Raw genomic sequence first — 20173 nt, 5'->3', positions numbered from 1 at the left:
CCGGCCAGGGTGAGCCAATGGTGAGGGGGGGGGGTGGGGGGTGCGTTGTGGAGTGGGGTCAGGGGCATGGAGGAATGAAGTGCAAAGGGCCTGGTGCCCTAGGTGTGGTGGGAATAGTCAGTCAAGGTAAGAAAATGAGGGGTCAAAAAGGCAGCATCAGTACTGTTCACATGTGAATCCTTACAGGACTCAGGGCTTTTAGTTCACTTACAACACTTCAATTATCCCCACTGAGAGTGATTCAGAGAATGTCCTTTACAATGTCTAGAAGGGAGGGCCAGCTGAGCCTGCAAGTTCAGCCAAGTCCCACAGAGTGGTGATTACAACATTGGATGCTAACACAAACATTCAGTAATGAGTGAACAAAAAAACACAACATTGTTTCTTTCAATAAACCAACTATCGCTAACTCCCCTGTAGCCATCAATGCATGGCAACTGTTATGAACTAGAGATAGTTTAAGTAAACTATATATGTGTTTACATGTATTAGGAATAAGCTATAGCTTTAAGTTTAAGTTTTAGCTTTTAAGTTTAAGCTTAATTTATAGGTTTTATTTGTGGATTAAAAGGGTGAAACCTGGGTCCAGTTCATTTAGAGTTTTTCTCTGGGAGAATGTTGCCTGCAAGTCTTGTGGGTTTGTTTGTATAACCTGCATTTTAAGCGGTTTAGAGAAAACAAAGTAGGGAATACTGTGCTGTTGCCGAGCAATAAGGGACCCATAGAGAAAGAGAGAAACAGTGAGGCAGTTTGAGTTCAGTTGGTTGGACCGTTCCATAGAAACTGCCAGAGCAGGCAGGAAGGGAGCTGCAGGGAGCAGGTCCCAAAAGAGAACCAGAAAGTCCCAGAAACCTGGGAATAGGGACAAAATAAAGTCCCAGGAAGACAGTTAAATCAGGGAACAAGACCAGGAACAGGTCGTGTTCAGTGAAAGTTAAAGTAAGGAGCAAAGGAAAAGGCTCCGAATTAAAGAGAGAAAGCTGCGGGAAGCAGAATCAAGGCAAAGTGGGCTTGTGAGAAGTCAGAAGATCCGAGGAGACAGCCAAATGTTGGTGACTCCTCACTACGTCCTGTGAGGCAGTGGTGTTGTGTTGGCACGGCTGAGTATCTGAGAGAGAGTGCGTGGAAGGCGAAGCTTGAATGCACGTAGCGATCCAGGAGAGAGGAGCATCAGAAGGAGTGATTAAAACCATAGAGGCGGATCCTTGTTGATTACGTCCGAGAGAGAGTGTCATTTTGGAGAAGACTCCAAAGTGAGTTCTTTGAGACTGGAGATTGGAAACTCTCATGTGAAAGACGTAATTCAGTGAAACTGGTTGGCTCACAGTATGACAAGCGTCTGGGGGGAGTTGATGAGAGATCCATAGATCTGTCACTTAGTTTCAGAGTGCGGTGTGTCTGACCACAGGTCACCTATTGGTTTACATGGACTGTGTACTTACTGTGAACATTAGAGTATAAGATAGCTTTTGTAATTTGTGTTATCCTTATGACTCTATATATCTGTAAAGGTATAGTTGTGGGTGAAAGACTATTATGATATAGTTCATCTTTTCTTGTTTAATAAATGTTTTATTCTTTTGTTAAAAGTTCATCAGCTGACTCCTGTGACTCTATTCAGTAGCCATTCTCCATGTTTCTAAACAAAAAAATAAAAGTTAGGATCTGTCAAGCCAGGTTCTGGGATCTGACTTGTTCAGTAGTAACATCAGCTGGGATAATAACACAACCATGAGGCGTGTCAGGAATAACAATAATGCACACACACGAATAAAGTGATACCAATGTAATGTGAAATATTTACAAGTGAAACTTAATTTTTAAAAACACTTGTGCCACCTTTGAGCGCTTAAATCTTGTGATAATAGCAATGGGGTTGGGCAAGGAAGTTGTGGCCATGATGCAGCGCCTCCCTATTTGTCCAGGAGGCTTTTTCATCGCCCACCCATATCTACTGCATTGTCAGGTGACAATGGGTTTCACCAATGAAATGCCCCCCCCCAACCGCAAATCGCACGTTTTCCATTTCAATTGTAACCGCGTGGGAAACGGGAAAAAGGGAGCGAGAGAGAGAGTGTAAGTGGCGCGCAATTCCGGTTATGATGTCGGGAACAGCATGCTGTTGACAGCATCCTGGCCATTGCGTATTTTTAGTTCAAAGCAGAAGTTTTGAAATGCTTAAATCACTGAATGTAATATTTTACCCAGAGGGGCACTCAATCCTCAAGTGTTATTAAGACAAATGTACAGGAAATATTCTGTGAAATTTATGCATACAAACTGAATCCAAAGCTGTCTAATTGAAGCCTGTGTCAGTGTGTGTGTATATATACACAGGTGTATCCTACTTTGGGTTCAGTGCTGTTTGTTGTAGTGTTTTGGTTCTTGCTGGCCGCTTACATCATGAAGTGAAGACGAGAAATGATTAAACTTGCATTTCTTCTAATAGTTCAGTGCCTTTTATCTGTGGTGTAGTTGACCTTTGCAAACCAGCAAGGTCCCAGGTTCGATATGTGGTGAATTAGCTGGGGTTAGGGTTAGGTGGTGGTTAAACACTTATGGGCCGGATTTTGCCATCACAAGGCAGGCAAACCCATGTCGGACAGGGTGAAAAGTGGTGGGGTGAACCCGATTCCTGGATTCCAGATCCCATTTCTGTGCTCTGCTATTTTCACGAACATATGCTAAGGGTGTGGGCCGCAAAACTGTACGCAGGACTCCCAACCCCAGCTGCTCCATTGAGGGGGCGGTGATTTCATGGAGTCCGGCCGGCTTCAGGAGGCATCTAAAGGTGACATGGTTGACGCCAGGTCAGAGGGGTTGTGAACCATGTTTGAAGCCTGTTCTGAAGACACGACCTTTTTGACAAGTAAGGCATCAGCCTTAGGCCTATTGAGGCTGTGAACTGGCCATAATACAGTAGGTGGGGGGGAAGGCAAGACAAAGGAGCCCAGCCCGCTCTTTCATGACCTCGGGCTAAAAGCGTGAAGGAAGGGGGTACCATCTTTGGGGGGGTGCCCTGAGCCCATTGTGGCCACTACCTATTCCTGGCACTGCTGGGTTTACTCAGCCCACTCTCAGCTTGTTAAGGCTGCCTCCAGTATATTACCGCTACAGGGCAGCCTTTGTAAAGTTGGCCAACTCAATATGCACCACCCATCGCCACAAAATTCACCCCATGAAATTCTGTTAAATGGAACTTTTAAGTGAAAGTAATATTGTTCTGTGCAACTGCAGTTTTCACCTCTGATTTAAAATGTTCATCCTTGTTTTCAAATGCAGGGCCTTGCTCCCCATTATGTCTGTAACCTCACTCTCACCACCTACATCCCCCTGCCCCCGCCACTCCCTGAGATATCTGCGCTTCTCCAATTTTGGCCACTTGGGCACCCCCAATTTTAATCGCTGCACCATTTGTGGCCGAGTCTTCAGCTGCCTAGGCTCTAAGGTCTGGAATTTCCTGCCTAATCCTCTCTGCCGCTCTACTCCTCCATTTACTTCTTTAAGACACTCCTTAAAACCTACTTCATTGACCAACCTTTTGGATACCCGTCAGAACATTTCCCTTTGTGTCTTGGTGTGAAATGTTGCCTGATGAAGCTTTTGCAAAGCTCCTTGGAACATCTTATTATATTAAGGTGCTACATAAATGCAAGTTATTATTACTATTATATTGCAATTCTCAGTGTGAAAATTGCAGATGCCAGACCAAAGTTATGCTGCTTTGCACTTTCCCGACATGGCTTTCAGGCCATGACGTAAAATCCACTCCCAAATCCTATCTTGCATTAAGTCCCACTAGCCATTTCCTCCTGTCCCACTAGCCATTTCCTCCTTCCCCACAACTACATTGAACTACATTGACTCCCTCAAATACTCTTTGTTGATTTGAATATCTGCATTGCTTCACCTCGCCCCTATCTCTAAGCTCCTCCAGGTCTCAACTGTCCAACACTGCATAAATCTCTCTGTTCCCCTGATGCTGGCCTCTTGTACATCACCACACCTGCCCCCTGTAGGGAATTCTCTTCCTCGGTCAGAGACCCTCTACACTGAAGTTTGTGACACCAAAATTACGAATGTATGACTTGAACAGAATAACCAGCGAGACAAGTTTTTTCTAATAACTCACAGTCACTTTATTGAATTATCCATAATCCTTAGAAAAGGGTTGCATTCGGCAGTCACAAGTTACAGTTGCAACCACAGTTATGCTACCCAGAACCCTGCCCTGTTAGAGGCTAAAGCTCCTTTTTCCTAACTTAATTTCCTAACTTAATACTTATTTTCACCCGTCAATGGTCTTCCAATGATGTCTGTAGGTCCCTCAGTGGAGTTGACCAAGCTCTACCGTCTTCCATGACTGTCTGCAGGAGCAGTAACGTACCCCAATTTCTGTTCACACTTATACCATTTTCTTGCTGGCTCGGCCTTCTCATCTCCAAATTTGGCAATGCTCCAAACCTTTAGCTTTGATTGGTAACTTATGTCCTCGTTCTTGGTATCCTTTTATTAAAAATCCACCAGGAAAGTCAGAAGATCACCTATTTCCTGCTGATAATCGATTTCTGGAAGGCCAGTCTTTCACACTTCTCCCCCTGTGATAGTACTTGAACCGATCTCCTCCATTGTCTGGTTTTTAAGGTCACCGGGCCTTAATCCCTTCCTCTATTGCGGTTGCAAGACATGTACGTTTATTGCACCTTTAATTTTTCAACTGGCCTATGTGACTGCCTGCTTCCACTTAAACTTGTGTGAGATTCTGCTGAAGTTACAAGGAGTTTATCCATTGTTGCCCTTCACACCACCTCCCCCCCAACCCACCAACACTTTTCGTCCAACATTGGTAACTGTGTTTTCAGTTGCGCCACATTCTCCCCTTCCCGCTCCAAGTCCCTTACTTCTCCAACTTCCTCTCGTACTTTAAGGCCTTCCTCTTTGGTTACCTCCTCTAATCTTAACTTTTGCTTCCATTTTCTTCTGCCTCCACGTAGTGTTGTGGGCAGTTTTTCTCTGTTAACGGATCTATATCAACGAAAATCATTATTGTTCAGCCTGGCAAAACTCGGCCATCAATTAAATGTGAGGCTAAGTTGTTTTCATTGAATATTACAAAGAACTCTGCTAATCCCGAACAAAATCTTTCCAAAACGACTTCGAAGGGACATGTGGGGTCTTTGTGTCGACATATCGCATTACTTGTTTCGAAATTATCTTGACGCACTATTGCTGCTCAATTATCGTGTCACCTTTCAGATGAGATGTCAAATTAAGGCTCCATCTTCCCTATCAGATGCATGTGAAAGATCCCGTGGCACCTTTTAGAAGAACAGGGGAGTTATTTCCATGTCCTAGTCAAAATCAATTTATCCGTCAAACAACATCAGAAAAATAGATGATCTGGTCCATTATCTCAGTGCTGTTTGTGGGAGCTTGCTGTGAGCAAATTGGCTGCCATATTTCCCTACATTACAGCACTGACTACACTTCAAAAGTACTTATTTGGCTTTAAAGTGCTTTGCAACGACCTGTGGTTGTGAAAGGTGTTATTTAAATACAAGTCTTTCTTTTCTTTTTGATCTGTACAGGGAAAATGTATAAACATTTGTGATCTTGATCAATGGGTAGATAACAACAACCACTTTTTAAATATATTTATATTTATATAGAGCCATTAATGTAGTAAAATGTCCAAAGGTACCTTGCGAGCATTACAAAACAAAATTAGAAACCGAGACACTTCACTTGATATTAGGACAGATGGACAAAAGCTTAGTCAAAGAGGTAGATTTTGAGGAGCATCTCAAAGGAAGGAAAGTGAGGTGATGAGTCGTAGAGGATTAGGGAGGGAATTCAGGACTGTGGTGCCTGGACAGTTGAAAATGCTGCCACCAATGGTGGAGCGATTAAAATCTGGAATGCTCCAGAGGCTAGAATTAAATCATTGCAGATATCTCAGAAGGTTGTGTGGCTGCAGGAGATTGCAGAGATAGGGAGAGGGGTGGCCATGGAGGGATTTGAAAAAAAATGCAACTTTCGAATTTGAGGCATTGCTTGACCAGGAGCTTAGGCAGGGGACAAGTTGGGTGATGTGACAGAGGTGGAAGTGTGGTTGGAAACTCAGCTTCGGGTCAGATCTGACATCAAGGTTGCAAACAGTCTGGTTTAGTCTCAAACAGTTGCAGGGGGAGGGATGCAGACAGAAGCCACAGATGCAATTGCGTCTCTGAACTCTCGGCCTGCTGCCCAGCTGGGTAATAACTGAGGACTTTCGGCTCAGGCTGTTTCTGGATCGGAGCCAACCCAGACATGGCCACTCAAAAAGAAGCCTTCTTAGCAAAACTATAATTGTAAAACCACCCAAGATATCCTCCTTATGTCTGAGGGAACATTTCCAAATACCATTGTTGCAGAGGATTTGTTTGTTGTAACTTGTGGACATTTATAAATCCTGATGATTCTACGATATCCATCGCCTGACTTTCGAAATACCACAGCTTCTGGTGTGGTCACTGCATTTGAAGGCACAGTGAAATAGAGATTCAGAAATCTGTTGGATTGTCACACATTTCAGACATTGTTAAATTGGGGTACTTCCAAGTGACACATGGAGATCATCAAATTGACAGTGCTTATTCAATGGTAATAAGAGCTCACCTGATACGCTTCCCCTGTCCATGTAGTTCTTTTGTTCGAATATCACAAATAAAAATTGGGAACTAATCAGGTTGCTAATGAAAGAAAGTCATGAAATTTGAAACCAGTTACTGGTTTAGCAAGGAAAATGGCAAAGCCTTTATCTCCAAATCCTATAAGCTATGAGGTTTCCCAGCTTCAATTTGAGTCGGGTGATCAGAGCCAGAACAACGTTACTACTATTTTATAGTAGTATACTAGTATATTACTATTACCTGGGCCCACAATTCCTACCCCGGGTTACTGTCAGGCTATTCCCACCTGGTCTGTGGGGCAGCTCCCCCAGCTTTGCACCAGCCCCAGATGTTAGTTAGGAGGGTGGTCAGTCTGATTTTATTCTTTTTCAACTTCTCTTTAGTGGCAAACTGAGTAGCTTACAAAGCTTTCCGAGGGAAGTTAAGAGTCAGCCACATTGCTGAGAGTCTGGTGTCACATGCAAGCCAGACGGGGTAAGGCCAGCAGATTTCTTTCCCGAAAGGACATTAGTGAAGCAGATGGGTTTTTAATGACCAATCTCACAGTTGCATTACTGAGGCTAGCTTTTAATTCCAGATTTATTAAGTAATTTAATTTAAATTTCACCAGCTGCTGTGGATTTGAACCCATGCCCCCCCGCCCCCCTGAACACAGCCTGGGCTTCTGGATGCTAGTCAAGTAACATTACCACAATCGAACCATCCTCCTTGGACAGGTGTAGGCCTGATGACACTAGTGGTCTGTTTGTGTGCTGTAACATTCTGTCATTCTAAAGGGCTGGGGGATTGGAAATGGTTTTGTCCTTTCCACAGTGTAAATCCAAGTTTTATTTGTGTTCATCCTCATTTCTATCAGTCCTGAATAACGCACCTGCCATTTGATGATGTCACTCGTATTTATAATAAATATTATCTCCAGTACATTTGTGTGTGATTTATCAGAATGGTGAAATATTGAACTTTTGACAATAACTGCATGATATTCTAAGCGATTAAACTTGAGGTAATTTAAGATTGAGAATATGCCATCTCCTCTTTGGGCATGGGTGGAGGGGCATTGTATTTTCCTGCCTGTGACACTAATGTTAAAGTTACAGAGAGTGGATATCTCTGTGCTGCCACTGCTTGTGGCTGCAATAGGGAGTTGGAAGCAGCTGAACTGGATTGTGGTGGCTCTAGCCTGTAGCTTGAAATTCAATCCAACTTACTGTATTCATTTAATTTCATGAGACTGTAGATACACTGCTTTGAAGTATTATGTTAGTGAGATGTATGGTAGCGTGTGTCAGTGAGATGGTTCACTGAAAAAAGCTGCCTATCTCTGTTGAGGATGCATTACTGATGCTTTGAAATGTGTATAATAAAGTCGATATGTGATGCTTCTAAGTAAGATCACCAGTCTTTAAGACTTAGTATGGCTGTATTTAAATATTGCATTGTTTGCATGGCACCAGAGCTACCTTGCTTGTTGGATTATGTAAAGAAACATGCTGTGTTAGAATAGACGCATTGGAAATATATACACTATGCATGAAATATTGACAGAAAAACTGTCTGCATCTCAGTCATTGTACTATATATCACATTTAATTTCTACATATAGTAAAGATAATGAGAGGTTTTTGTATTTCCATCACTCTACACTCTGAAATATAATACAGCGAGCTACCTTGCTTGAAGGGAATGCGGATTAGAGATGGGTTCAAACACGAGGACCTATTATTTGAACTCTACTTCATTTGAGTGTAGTGAATTTCCCTTTAGTATCTACGGTACTGATGTTAAACCAAGTGTCTCCCATTATCTAATGCATTGTAAAGTTCATTGATTAAGGTGCAGGCAGCTTTCTTAATGTCCTGGCAGTTTTCACTATCCATTACGGATGATATATATCAAATACGATGTACTATACAGTAAGTAAATAGGTAGTTGCTCATTCGTTATCGAATTCAGATAACATATATAATGCTTCAGAGTGTAGAGTGATGGAAATCAAAAACCTCTCATTATCTTTAGTATAGAAATTAAATGTGATATATAGTACAGTGACTGAGATGCAGACAGTTTTTCTGTCAATATCTCATACATAGTGTATATATTTCCAATGCAGCGTCAATTCTAACAGCATGTTTCTTTACATAATTCAATATGGATATATATTTAACGTAATGTACATGTATATCTAATATAAAATGGGTATGTACATTTAATACTTTCTGTAAATATATGTGCATATCTAATTCAGTATGTTTGTCTAAATGAGTATTTCCCTGTATATCTAATGCAGTATGCGTGTGTTTACTTAAATAAACCGGCCAAATGCAGACAGACTGTTGCAGCCAATTGCAATCTATAGGACATCACTTCAGATTGCACCTTGGCAAGTTGTAAAGTTGACTTAAATATATTGGATAAGTTGTGAGCTAGGATGAATAAAAACCTACTTGCCCTACCTATTGACTCTTAATGCTCTCAGGGCAACGAGGGAGTAAGTTGGAGAGAAAACAGTGACGACAACTGGCCATGAAAAACTCGAATTTAATTGTATAAATTTGTATATATGGCTTTTGTTTTTGATGAATTTAGCATACACAGATTAACGTCTGTCTGCATGGAGGTTATTATTTATTTATAAATAAAAATTCAATAATAAAAATACTTCTTGGCTCCTTTAGCGCTACTTTTGGGGGTGGACTTGGCAGGAGTAATCTCCAACCAAGCAACTCTCCGATAGCGAGACAATGGGAAGAGGGTGAGTTTCAACCCTCGGAACTATTACTCATGCAAAAGCTGACCCCCCTATTTTTTTGGCTAAAAATTTAGACTTAGAAACTTGACTTTTACATGAGTACATATGGTAATATCAACGTCATTCATATCTGAGGTTACCAACTCTGGTTAGATCTATAATAAAAGCAAAATACTGCAGATGCTGGGAATCTGAAAAACAAAGTGCTGGAAAAACCTAACAATCTGGCAGCATCTGCGGAGAGAGAAACAGAGATAATGTCTCAAGTCCAGTATGGCTTTTTTTCCCGAAGAACGTTAACTCTCTTTCGCCCTCCACAAATGCTACCAGACCTGCTACATTTTTCCAGCACTTTGTGGTCAGATGTGTTCCTGTAGGTTTTAATCACATGACCTCCTATCTCCAGCCACCTTGACTCCATGCTCCTGTCCAACACCTTGTGGAAAAACCACATTTACACGCCAAACGGAAAACAAATGCACTGTTCATCGTCTGATTGGATGATCCCCAAAGAGCATAAGTAACAAATTAAAATAAGAAAACTCACCATTTCTTAAAATACCCCTATAAATTTCACCCTGGGTCTCTTACAGTAGTTCTAGGAGATGAACTTTTAACTTCTGGAAACTCCAGGAGGATCCTGCAGGGTTGGCAACTTTATTCAATAAATAAATTTTTAAAAACACTAATGCATGTTTAATGCAGTGTTATGCATATACCTAATGCAGTGTGCAATGCCTTTAATGCAGTGAAATAAATATATATATATATATATGGCAGTTTAAAATGTATGTACTACAATGTGCAATATTACATAGGTTATACGGCACACAAACAGGCCATTCAGCCGAACCAACCCATGCGGGTTTTGACGCACTACTCAAGCCTCCTCCCATCTTTGCTTATCTAAATCTACTATCATAACCATCTACAGTATTTAGTTTCTACAGTATTCTAGTTTCCCCTTAATTGCACTCCCTGTGGCACGAGTTCCGCATTCTCACTACTCTTTGGGTGAATAAATTTCAATATATTTAATGCAATGTATTTAGTATCTTTAATGGAGTGTGAAATATATTTAATGCAGTGTGTAATGTTTAATGCAGTGTGCAATGTATAATGCAATGTGCAATGTGTTTAATGCAATGCATTAATGTAGCGTGCAATGTATAATGCGGTAATGTGTTTAATGCAGTGCAATGTATTTAATGCAATGTGCAATGTATTTAATGCATTTTGTATCTATCTATACTCAAAGACCGAGGTCCAGGTAAAGTCTCTCATATTATGACTGCAGCAAATCGGGCTGTTCCAATATCTGTGTTGTGTGTGGGGAGGAGTGCACACACCATTTATTCATATTTTCTTTCACAACGTTCGCGGATACGAAAGTTTTTTTTAAAAAAGCCAAGAAATATAATGTTTATTCGACTGTCAACGAGTTGGTCACGGACTAGCTTCCCGCATGGAGAGAGCGAGGAGGAGAGTATTCCCCCCTCCCCAAACACCCCTCTCTCTATTCCCGGCGGGTGGGCGGATCCGTTGCTAAGCACGGACTCAGGCTGAAGGAATCGATCGCCGGGTCGGTCGGAGCGGATCGGCGAGCGGAGGGAGGAGCGGAGGGAGGGGCTGAGGGAGGGAGGCCGGCCTTTGCGGGGGGGAGGAGGGAGTGTCCGTGCGGCTCGGACACTCGCCACTCAGAGGAGATCTATAAATATAAGAGATAAAAATTATAAATTTTAATCATCTCTTTTGTTTCTGCTCCCCGCCCTCCTCCTTGTTGTTGCTGTTCTCTTTCCCCCCCCCCCCCCCCCACCAGGTACAAGGCTCGGCGGAAGGTATGCTGGAGAAGCTGGAGCTAGAGGATGAAGGTGAGATTCCTAACCCTACGACCAGGCAGCCGGCCGGCAGGCAGGCACCCTGGGGCAGGAGAGTGGGGGGAGAGGGGAGTGGAATTAATTCAGCTTGTGTTGGATGTTATACAGGGATGTGTTTGCCCCACAGCTTAAAGTTATTTAAAGCTCTCCTCTCGCTCACTCTCTCTCTCTTTTGTTCTCCCTCCTGACCTTTCTTTTCCCACTTTCTCTCCTTTTTCTCTCTTCCCCCCCCCCCCCCCCTCAACACCCTCCTACACACTTTTTTTTATAAAAAAAATAAATAAATCTTTCTATTGCCATTTCTACACAGTATATTGGGTGGGAAGGTTATATATTTTATCATGCATGTTGGCTCAAGCTGTTTGTGTAATTTGAGCGATGACTATGTGTGAACTTAAAAGAGACCAGTGTTTGATGCAAAACTGTATTGGCACCCAGTGTGTGTGTGTGAGACTTAGTGCCAGTTTTTGACCATTTTCCTGATCATGCTTAATGTGTTTATTCATTCTCTCTCTCTTCTCCCCCCCCCCCCCCCCCCAATAATGTTCAATATTTCCCCTGCCCATTCATGCTTCTAAACACCATTTGCTGAATCTGTGTCATTTGGGTCATTCATTCAACACGTTTTTAGTACAGTTTAAGGTACAATTCCCTTGGTTTCTAGAGGTTCTGCGTAATATATATCAGTGTGTGGCACTGATGCTTGCTGCACATCAGAAGGGTTCAGATTCGCTGCTGTTCGTCTGTTTGACTGTGTTTCAATGTTCTGTTAGTATTTGCTGTGTCCTGTTGCTAGCGACCTGTGATGTTTGAGTAAGAACTGTGAATTTTAATTGGAAGGAAAGGATGTGATTATGTAAAGTGTAATCATTGATGGGTAAAAGGACTAATTGTGTAGTTTGCTCAGAAGGGGCTTTTTCCTCCTTCCCCTGAAGCTGTGAAATTAAAGCAGATGATTGAGCAATAAGGTGTGAGCTGAAATTACTCTCACTATGGAGGCTATTTGTTTAAGAGAAAGAAAAGTTAAGATTCAGAAATAATTATATTGCACGGACTTTGCAGCACAGCAGGATAATCATTACCTCTGAGTCAGTCCCCACAGTTAGGCATTGCAGACAAACATTTGTAAAAAAAATGCTATGTCATTCAAAAGCATGACGCCTGTTTTGCTGTATAAAGGTTGGATTAGTGCCAAACGTATTGTGTTTTTGAAGAAAAAACTTTTTTTCAGCAAAGGTTGATCATGTTTGGTTAGAAATTGGAAGGCCTAAAATGAAAAGGAGGCAAACCTTGAGTAAAAGTTAGCTTTTGAATCAGGATTCACTTCAGTTTTTCATTGGAGATGTGCTTTTGTGTGTGAATTAAATTCTAAACTGAAGTTTAATTACAGAAGTCAACTTATTAGAATAAAACAAATTCTGTGCATGACTTAAAATTGCATTTTCAGTAGCTTAAATTCACATATTTTATGCTAATGTGCACTTCATTGTTGTTCAGTCCTCACTTTTAACACAGTTCCATCTTGATAAACATGCAGCTGGTATGTCAATGCATTTTGTTCTGGAATTCTGTGGGCATGATATATTAAAAATGGTTGGTTTGAAGATGTTTGCACTACAACCCAATTAATTGTCCCCTCAGCAGTATAGATCCAAGTGAAAAGAATGCCTGACCATAGCTGAAGGGCAGTGATTGATTTCTGAAATGTACTGTCTCTCAGGGGGAGGTGAGAGGGAGAGAGCCATTGTCTGACAGTCCAGTTACAGTGTTCTCTTGCTCCTGAATAGCGGATTAAGTGTAATCAGTAATTCTGGCCAGGAGGAGCAAATGTGAAGTGATTTGATTTATTTGGATCCTGCACTTGGAGTTAACGAGAGTATGTTCTTGGCGAAACTTAGCATAAAACAGCAATAGCAGATTAGAAGAATTACCAGAAGAGATTAGTGTGTTGTAGAAATGCGCTTGAGTAATTTACTTTCTGTCCAACCAGCGCTCCCTTGACCCCTTCCGGGAAAAAAAAATTCACATGTCTTCTGGGACAGGAATCAATCAAATTTGCAATTTCCTTCTCAGCAGCAGGTATCAATCACACTGTGTGTTCAACCTAAAACGTTGGATGTTACTTTAAAACAATGTTTTTAATAGCTGATTTGGAACCATTCTGTTTGTCTTTGGAGTTGAGTGCTAATTTCTGCTTTACTCTCCTGAAAGTGCTGACTCATGCTAGATTAAGGTTCCATAGGCACCTGGCTGCTATCCAATATTTCATCCCAGGTGGCTCAATCTTTGTGTGCAAACCTAGAGTATGTCCTAGCCTTGCCTCTGACCCATCTTTATTGGGGTGCATCTCAGAATTCCGTCTGCCCCCCACCACTCACCTCCCACCCACCCCCCCCTACCCCCCTACCACTCACCTCCCACACCCCCCTAATGCCTCCTGACCCTGCCGTCTGTATTTCTGGTTCTAAGGTCATTGACCTACGACTACGAATTCATGTCACTCCAAAATGTGTACTCAACCGCAGTAGGGTCAATGGGACTATCTCATGTCCTCTAGTTTTGGACCCTCTCCACAAGTAGAAAATATCTTCTCTAGGTTTACATTATCAACCCTTTTCATAATTTTTAAAAGACCACTGTCTGGTCAGCCCCTCAGTGGTGCCCAAAACTACTACCCCCTCCCCACCTCACAATCTCCAGACAAGATCTGTGTGGATGGATTTTTGTTAGAAGTCACTAGACAGCAATCAACTGTGAGGAAGTCTCATTTTATGTAATTTAAAAAATTTCATCCATGTCCCCCATGCTGAGATCCACTATAATGTCACTTTATTTTGACCAAGACAGCAAACTCACCCAGACTAGGGATTACGTAGGGGATTTTTCTCATTTTTAAAATGACTAACACCTGACTCACATTGCATTTACAAAATTAGCCATCTTTGACTATGATGTGACTAAAATAGAACAGCATAGAATTACAATGAGAACAAGCCATGGTTCAACCAGTTGGTGCTGGTGTTTATCCTACAGATGAACAGTAGCACTAATTTCAGATTCCCACTCTGTTTCCATGTCCCTTTATTCCCCTTGTCTTCAACCACCTATGTAATGTTGACATAGACTCTGCTTCGATCGTAACACTTTGTGTAAGAACATTTCTATCCTAATTCTCTAGCATTTAATCTTGTATCCATGCCCCCTTGTTTTGGATCTTTCAATCACTAGAAAGCCTGTTTCTATGGGTCCATCCCCTCCTAATTTTAAGCATCTCTGTGAAATTACCTCTTAACTTTCTTTGTTCTAATGAAAGCAAGTTTTTCTTCTTGTTTGTAGTTCCTCATACCAGTCAGTATTCCAGTAAGCTTATGCTGTATCCTCTCCATCACCTCAGCATCCTTCCTTTTCCTAAAGCCAGAATTACATACAGCTATAGTCCCTCTCCAAACCATTGATGTACGCAGTGAATAGCAATGGCCTCAGTGAATAGAAAAGAACCCTGTCTCCTCCTGTTTACTCTGAGAAATTACCATCAGCTTTTACCCTCTGTTTCCTCTGTTCTAACCATCTTTAACTCAATTTGGTATCATATTCTCTAATTTGAAGTCTTTTGGTTTCACCCAGTAAGTCTTCTGTATGGCATCCTGTCGAAAAGTTTTGGACGACCCACTGCATTTCCCCATCCACCGTAACTGTTACGTCCCCGAAGATCGGAATCATTTTAAGGTTATCATTAACTGAACTGAAGCTGAGCAAGCTCACAACCTCATCAGCAAACTTCAGTGATGCACAGAAACAATTTTCAGTAGCTGTGGCCCTTCCTCATTTTCAAAACAATGAAAATATTTTGAGTTTTTCTGAATCCACATACCTCTTTGGCTTTCGCAATCTGAGCACTTGCCAGACCACTTCACTGCCAGCAAAGCATTTTTAAAATGGAGTCACGCTGTAATATAGAGGAATGTGGCAGACAAGTTGTGCACAGCATTGTCCACAAACGGCAATGATTTAAATGATCAGCTAATCGGTTTCTTTGAGAGAGAAATGTTTTTAAAAAAGGAAAAACTTGCATTCCTACAGAGCCCTTCACAACCCTAGGATGTCTCAAAACGCGCAGCAAATGAATTACTTGTAAAGTGTAGGAAACACGGAAGCTAATCTATGCACAGCAGGTTACAATCATGAGATAACCTGTTTTAGTGGTTCAGGGTTAGTTGAGAGATAAATATTGGCTTGGACATTGCAGAGGACTCCCGTGCTTTTCTTTGAAATAGTGCCGTGGGATCTTATATGTCCACCTGAGAGAGCAGATGGGGCCTCAGTTTAACATCTCATCTGAAAAGTGATGTGCCAAACCTTGACCAAAAGTAAAAATTCTCTTGATATCTTAAAGGGTAAATGTATCCTGTCTTGTCTGATATTTGGTTATACAGATCAGGAGGTTGGTAGGTCTAATCCTGCTTTGTGCGCCAAAAGAAGCACAGCTGTTGGCCTCCGTGACCTTTGGTTAGTTCAAAGAGAAATCTGATAGATTTCTTACTGCTGCTTTCCATAATGTGACCTGTGCTGGATGGATCTTCCTCCATACCTCTTCCGCACTCCATCCCTGAGTCAAGTGGTCTCCTGACACTGATTGGAGGCTTGTGTCTTTGCAGTGAGGTGCTGGATGACTGCTGGCATCTGTGAAACTATAATTAAGCACAAATCAACATCTTCAGAAAAGGAAAGGAAAAAAAAAATCAGGCCTGTTTCACGATAGTACATTAGACTTTTTAGTTCAGCTTGCTTAGACACACACTGCTGCAGTGTCTTTACTTATGTCTACAGTGGGTAGGAAAAGCATTAGTGTTGAAACCAAATGCATTTTGCGACAAGGGCAGAATAGGTATTTTACTATTGGTCTAGTGGTTATTTGTGTTCATAATGCAGCCTGTCATGCTGTGCAGATGCTGAAGGAATGTCCTTTCCATACTGTAACCTTTCTTTCTCCTGTTTCTTTAACAGCTGAAGAGTCTGACAGTGATATTTATATGAGGTTTATGAAATCCCACAAGTGCTATGACATCGTCCCCACCAGTTCAAAGCTTGTTGTATTTGACACTTCATTGCAAGTAAGATGTGTTTTTATTTCATTTTGAGGGTCTGGGCAGCTGTTTGGTCATGTTCATTATGTTAGCATTGTTTTTTTTAAAGTATTTTCACATGGGTGAGATGGAGCTTTATTTATTTGTTCACAGGATGTGGGTGTTGCTGGCTAGGCCAGCATTTATTGCCCATCACTAATCGCCCTTGAGAAGGTGCTGGTGAGACACTTTCTTGAACCACTGTAATCCATGTGGTACTCCCACAGTGCTGTTAGGAAGGGAATAGGATTCCAACACTAAGTGCACAAAGGCTTTGGATGTGGATTGCATCTACAATTCCCTGCATAGTGATTTCTCAGCCTCAATCATGGCAAGCTGCTAAAAGAGAACAGATGTTTACCAATAGCAACAACAACTAGCATTTGCTTTTAACATTGTGAAATGTCTCAAGGCACTTCACAGGAATGCTGTCAGAAAAGATTTGACAGCCACATCAGGAGATTTTAGGACAGGCGACCAAAAGCTTGGTCATAGACATAAGGTTTAAGGCACATCTTAAAGGAAAAAAGAGAGGCAGAATGGTTTAGGGAGGCAATTCCAGAGCTTAGAACTTAAGAAGCATGGACGTCGGTGGTAGAGTGATGAAAATCAGAGATGTACAAGAGGCCAGGATTAGAGGAGTGCAGAGATCAGGAGGGAAACACTTCAGGCCTTCAAACCAGAGCTGGCAGAAGTCTTGGGACAAGGCTAACTATTTGCTATTTTTGGCGGTCCTCGGTGTTAAAACTCACTGCTCATTCACTGAGTAAAGGAGGAATCTGAGCCAATCTTTCCTTAAAATGGGTTTATTCACAAAACCCAGAGAACATAGGCACAGACCCCTTTTCCTTCCCCCACAGTTTTTATATAGTTAAAAACAATGCCTCACCTACAGCAAGAGCGTGCACTTCATTGTGACAGGATTGCAACATTAACACTGGGCTTGGGTGGCATTTGGTCCAGAGAGAATGCCAAACTGAGAAGTGTGAAGAGAAACTTCATATACATGTACAAAAAAGTTTAAAATAGATCCACATTGAACTAGTATATAACCTTGACCAAATTAAGTACAATTTGCAAAGCCATGGCAAGGTGGGATTTTGCCCTTCATGTTCAGATTGGCATCTTTCATGACTTGAATCAGTGCTCTGTCCTTTTTGGAAGAGCTTTGGTTGTTGATGATCATTAATATTCTGGCTATACTGGACATCTGAACTTCTCTGAAATCTGAATAGATAGGCCACATTCAAAAACTAGATTTAAAGAGGAACATCAGAACAAGAGGAGGAGGCCATTCAAACCCTCAAGTCTGTTCCACTATTCAATTATATCATGGCTGACCTGTATCTTAACTCCATCTAAACTCCTTGGTTTCATAACCCTTAGTACCCTTGCCTAACAAAAATCTCATTGAGGGGCAGTTTCCTTAATAGTACAGCACTCTTTTAACCTTGCTTAGGCTCTGGTGTGCTGTCCTGCTTGAGCTCTCGACCTTCTGACTAGAAGTGAAATACATTACCAACTAAGCTAAGCTGATAGCTGAGATGTTAATATTTTCTAGTAGAGGATACAGCTAAATTGTGACTCAATTATTGAATACACGGAGTATTATAGGAGAATTTTGAAACCGGTGTGGCCGAGGTACTAAGCAACTGAAGGTCATTATATGCTCTGAAATTCGATGCCATTTATTCATAGGTTAAGGAGATGAGCAAAGAAATCTGTGCAGTGCTGGCTTTCCTTGTGAAGGAACCATAAGGCACTGGTGAGATCAGTAGCATTCGGAGAAACAAAACAATAACTCTACAGGCGACAAACGGATCACGGATAACTGTAATATCAGAGATAAAATAATGGAAACTATACTGAAGGATTGGGCTGCAGGAGTCAACTGGATTATCTTGCCTGACACACCACCTTTGAAGTCGACATGGATGAAGTAGATAGTCATATTCCCAACAATAATTGATTCGAAAAGCCAGTAAGCTTTTGGCAATGTTGCATGTAGGAAAATTAAGTTTAAAAACTACAGCGATCCAGGACAGCAAGCGAGGAGAAAAGAAGTTGGTTTGAAAAATAGGAAACCATGAGTGGTCACAAAAAAATAAAATTTCAACTGAAGTGTCGGGTGAAATTCCACAAGGGTCAATAATTAGAATTTACATACATGACCATGTAATGAAAGTTGACCAATTTGATTACGTGGAAATAGAGAAACTAATAAAGACCTAGGATGCAATAAAGGATTTGCAGGATTATTTAAATTATTACACAGAATAATAGAAAATGGCAAATTAAATTTTCACACTGATTAATGGAAACATTGCTCAGAAAAAAGGTGCATCACAAGTTCAATATGCTGTGCATTAACTGAGGACCTGGGATTTAAAAAAACTCCATTCAGGACGTAGAGGTTTCAAAAAATCTGGTTCAACCAACAGGGATATTGTGCAGGACTGGTGGGGGATGGAATTAGTGCCCCGAGTTGAAGGTACTGGTTTCAGCCTCCCCATGGTTTTAACTGGAGGAAATTGTGTCTCATTCAAGACTCCATGTTGGGCATGCAGTCGATAACATGGGCCAGGGAAGGGCTGAGAGACGTGGTGGAGCAATAGAGCTGGGTGTCGTTAGCGTACATGTAGAAACTGTCTTCACTTCTTCAGTGGATGTCACTGAAAGGCAGCATATAGATCAGGGAAACTCCAGAGGAAAATGTTAACTAATAGTCAACAGAGGGGTTACACTTTAAGCTGCACTTTCCATTAGATATTGGAAAGGCTATAGAGGGGAGCAACTATACTGATCACTTTTCTAAAGTGGATAAGCTTTAATGAACAATTGGAGGAGTTTATGCTTTACAGTCTAGAAAGGGAGCAGTTAAGGAGGGCCTCATTGAGTGTATATACAAATAAAGCATTTTCAGATTGGCAGACTGTGACTAGTGACTAGAGATCAGCCATTTACAATTTATACTAATGACTGAGACAAAGAGACAGTAAATGTGTGTTTGTTAATGATACAAAGCTCAATGGGAATGTAAGGTGTGAAGAGGCTGCAAAGAGATATAGACAGGTTAAGAAAGTGGGCAACAAGGTGGGGTATAATGTGGAGTTATTCACTTTGGTAGCAAGAATAGAAAAGCAGAATATTTTTAAAAAGATGTGAAACTTGTAAATGTTGATGTTCAGAGAGGCTTGAGTGTACTCATACAAGCATGCATGCTAATTTTCTGTATTAAGATCATAGGATCTTACTTTAATACAGAAAGTTAGCATGCAAGTACAGCAAGCAATTAGAAAGGCAAATTACATGATGGACTTTATTACAGAGGGATTGGAAGAATAGAGGAAATCTTGCTAAAATTGTACAGGTCTTTGGTGAGACCAAAGGATGGATATACTTGCATTGAAAGTATTACAGCAGTGGTTCACTAGATTGGTCCCTGAGATGAGGGGATTGTCCTGTGAGTAGAGGCAGAGTAAACTGGGTCTACGTATTCTGAAGTTTAGATGAATGAGAAGTGATCTCATTGAAACATACAAGATTCTGAAGGGGCTTGACGTGGTAGATAGTGAGAGGCTGTTTACTCTCTCAGGATGGGAAATTGAAAACAGTGGGGTAAATCTCAGGATAAGGGGCTAATCATTTAGGACTAGAGTGAGGAGAAATTTCTTCACTCAAAAGGGTTGTAAATCTTTGGAATTCTCTACCCTAGAGGGACGTGGATGCTCCAACATACAGTGCATTCAAGAC

General features: G+C 41.4%; 1 protein-coding gene across 6 annotated transcripts in view; it reads left to right on the top strand.

The window, feature by feature from the left end:
- Window positions 1–20173, top strand: part of LOC144676534 (5'-AMP-activated protein kinase subunit gamma-2-like) — a 462890-nt gene that overhangs the window by 359586 nt on the left and 83131 nt on the right. For all 6 annotated transcript variants that reach the window (XM_078536951.1, XM_078536934.1, XM_078536942.1 and 3 more), the window contains 2 exons: window positions 11240–11291; window positions 16302–16408. In XM_078536951.1, the coding sequence (XP_078393077.1) occupies window positions 11240–11291; window positions 16302–16408 (159 nt within the window). The remainder of the gene's footprint in view (window positions 1–11239; window positions 11292–16301; window positions 16409–20173) is intronic.

This window comes from Cetorhinus maximus, chromosome 3 (genome assembly GCF_964194155.1).
Source record: "Cetorhinus maximus chromosome 3, sCetMax3.hap1.1, whole genome shotgun sequence".
In the NCBI taxonomy this organism is placed as follows: Eukaryota; Metazoa; Chordata; class Chondrichthyes; order Lamniformes; family Cetorhinidae; genus Cetorhinus; species Cetorhinus maximus.
The sequence above is the reverse complement of the archived record's forward strand: the minus strand, read 5'-3'. Positions and strand labels throughout refer to the sequence as shown.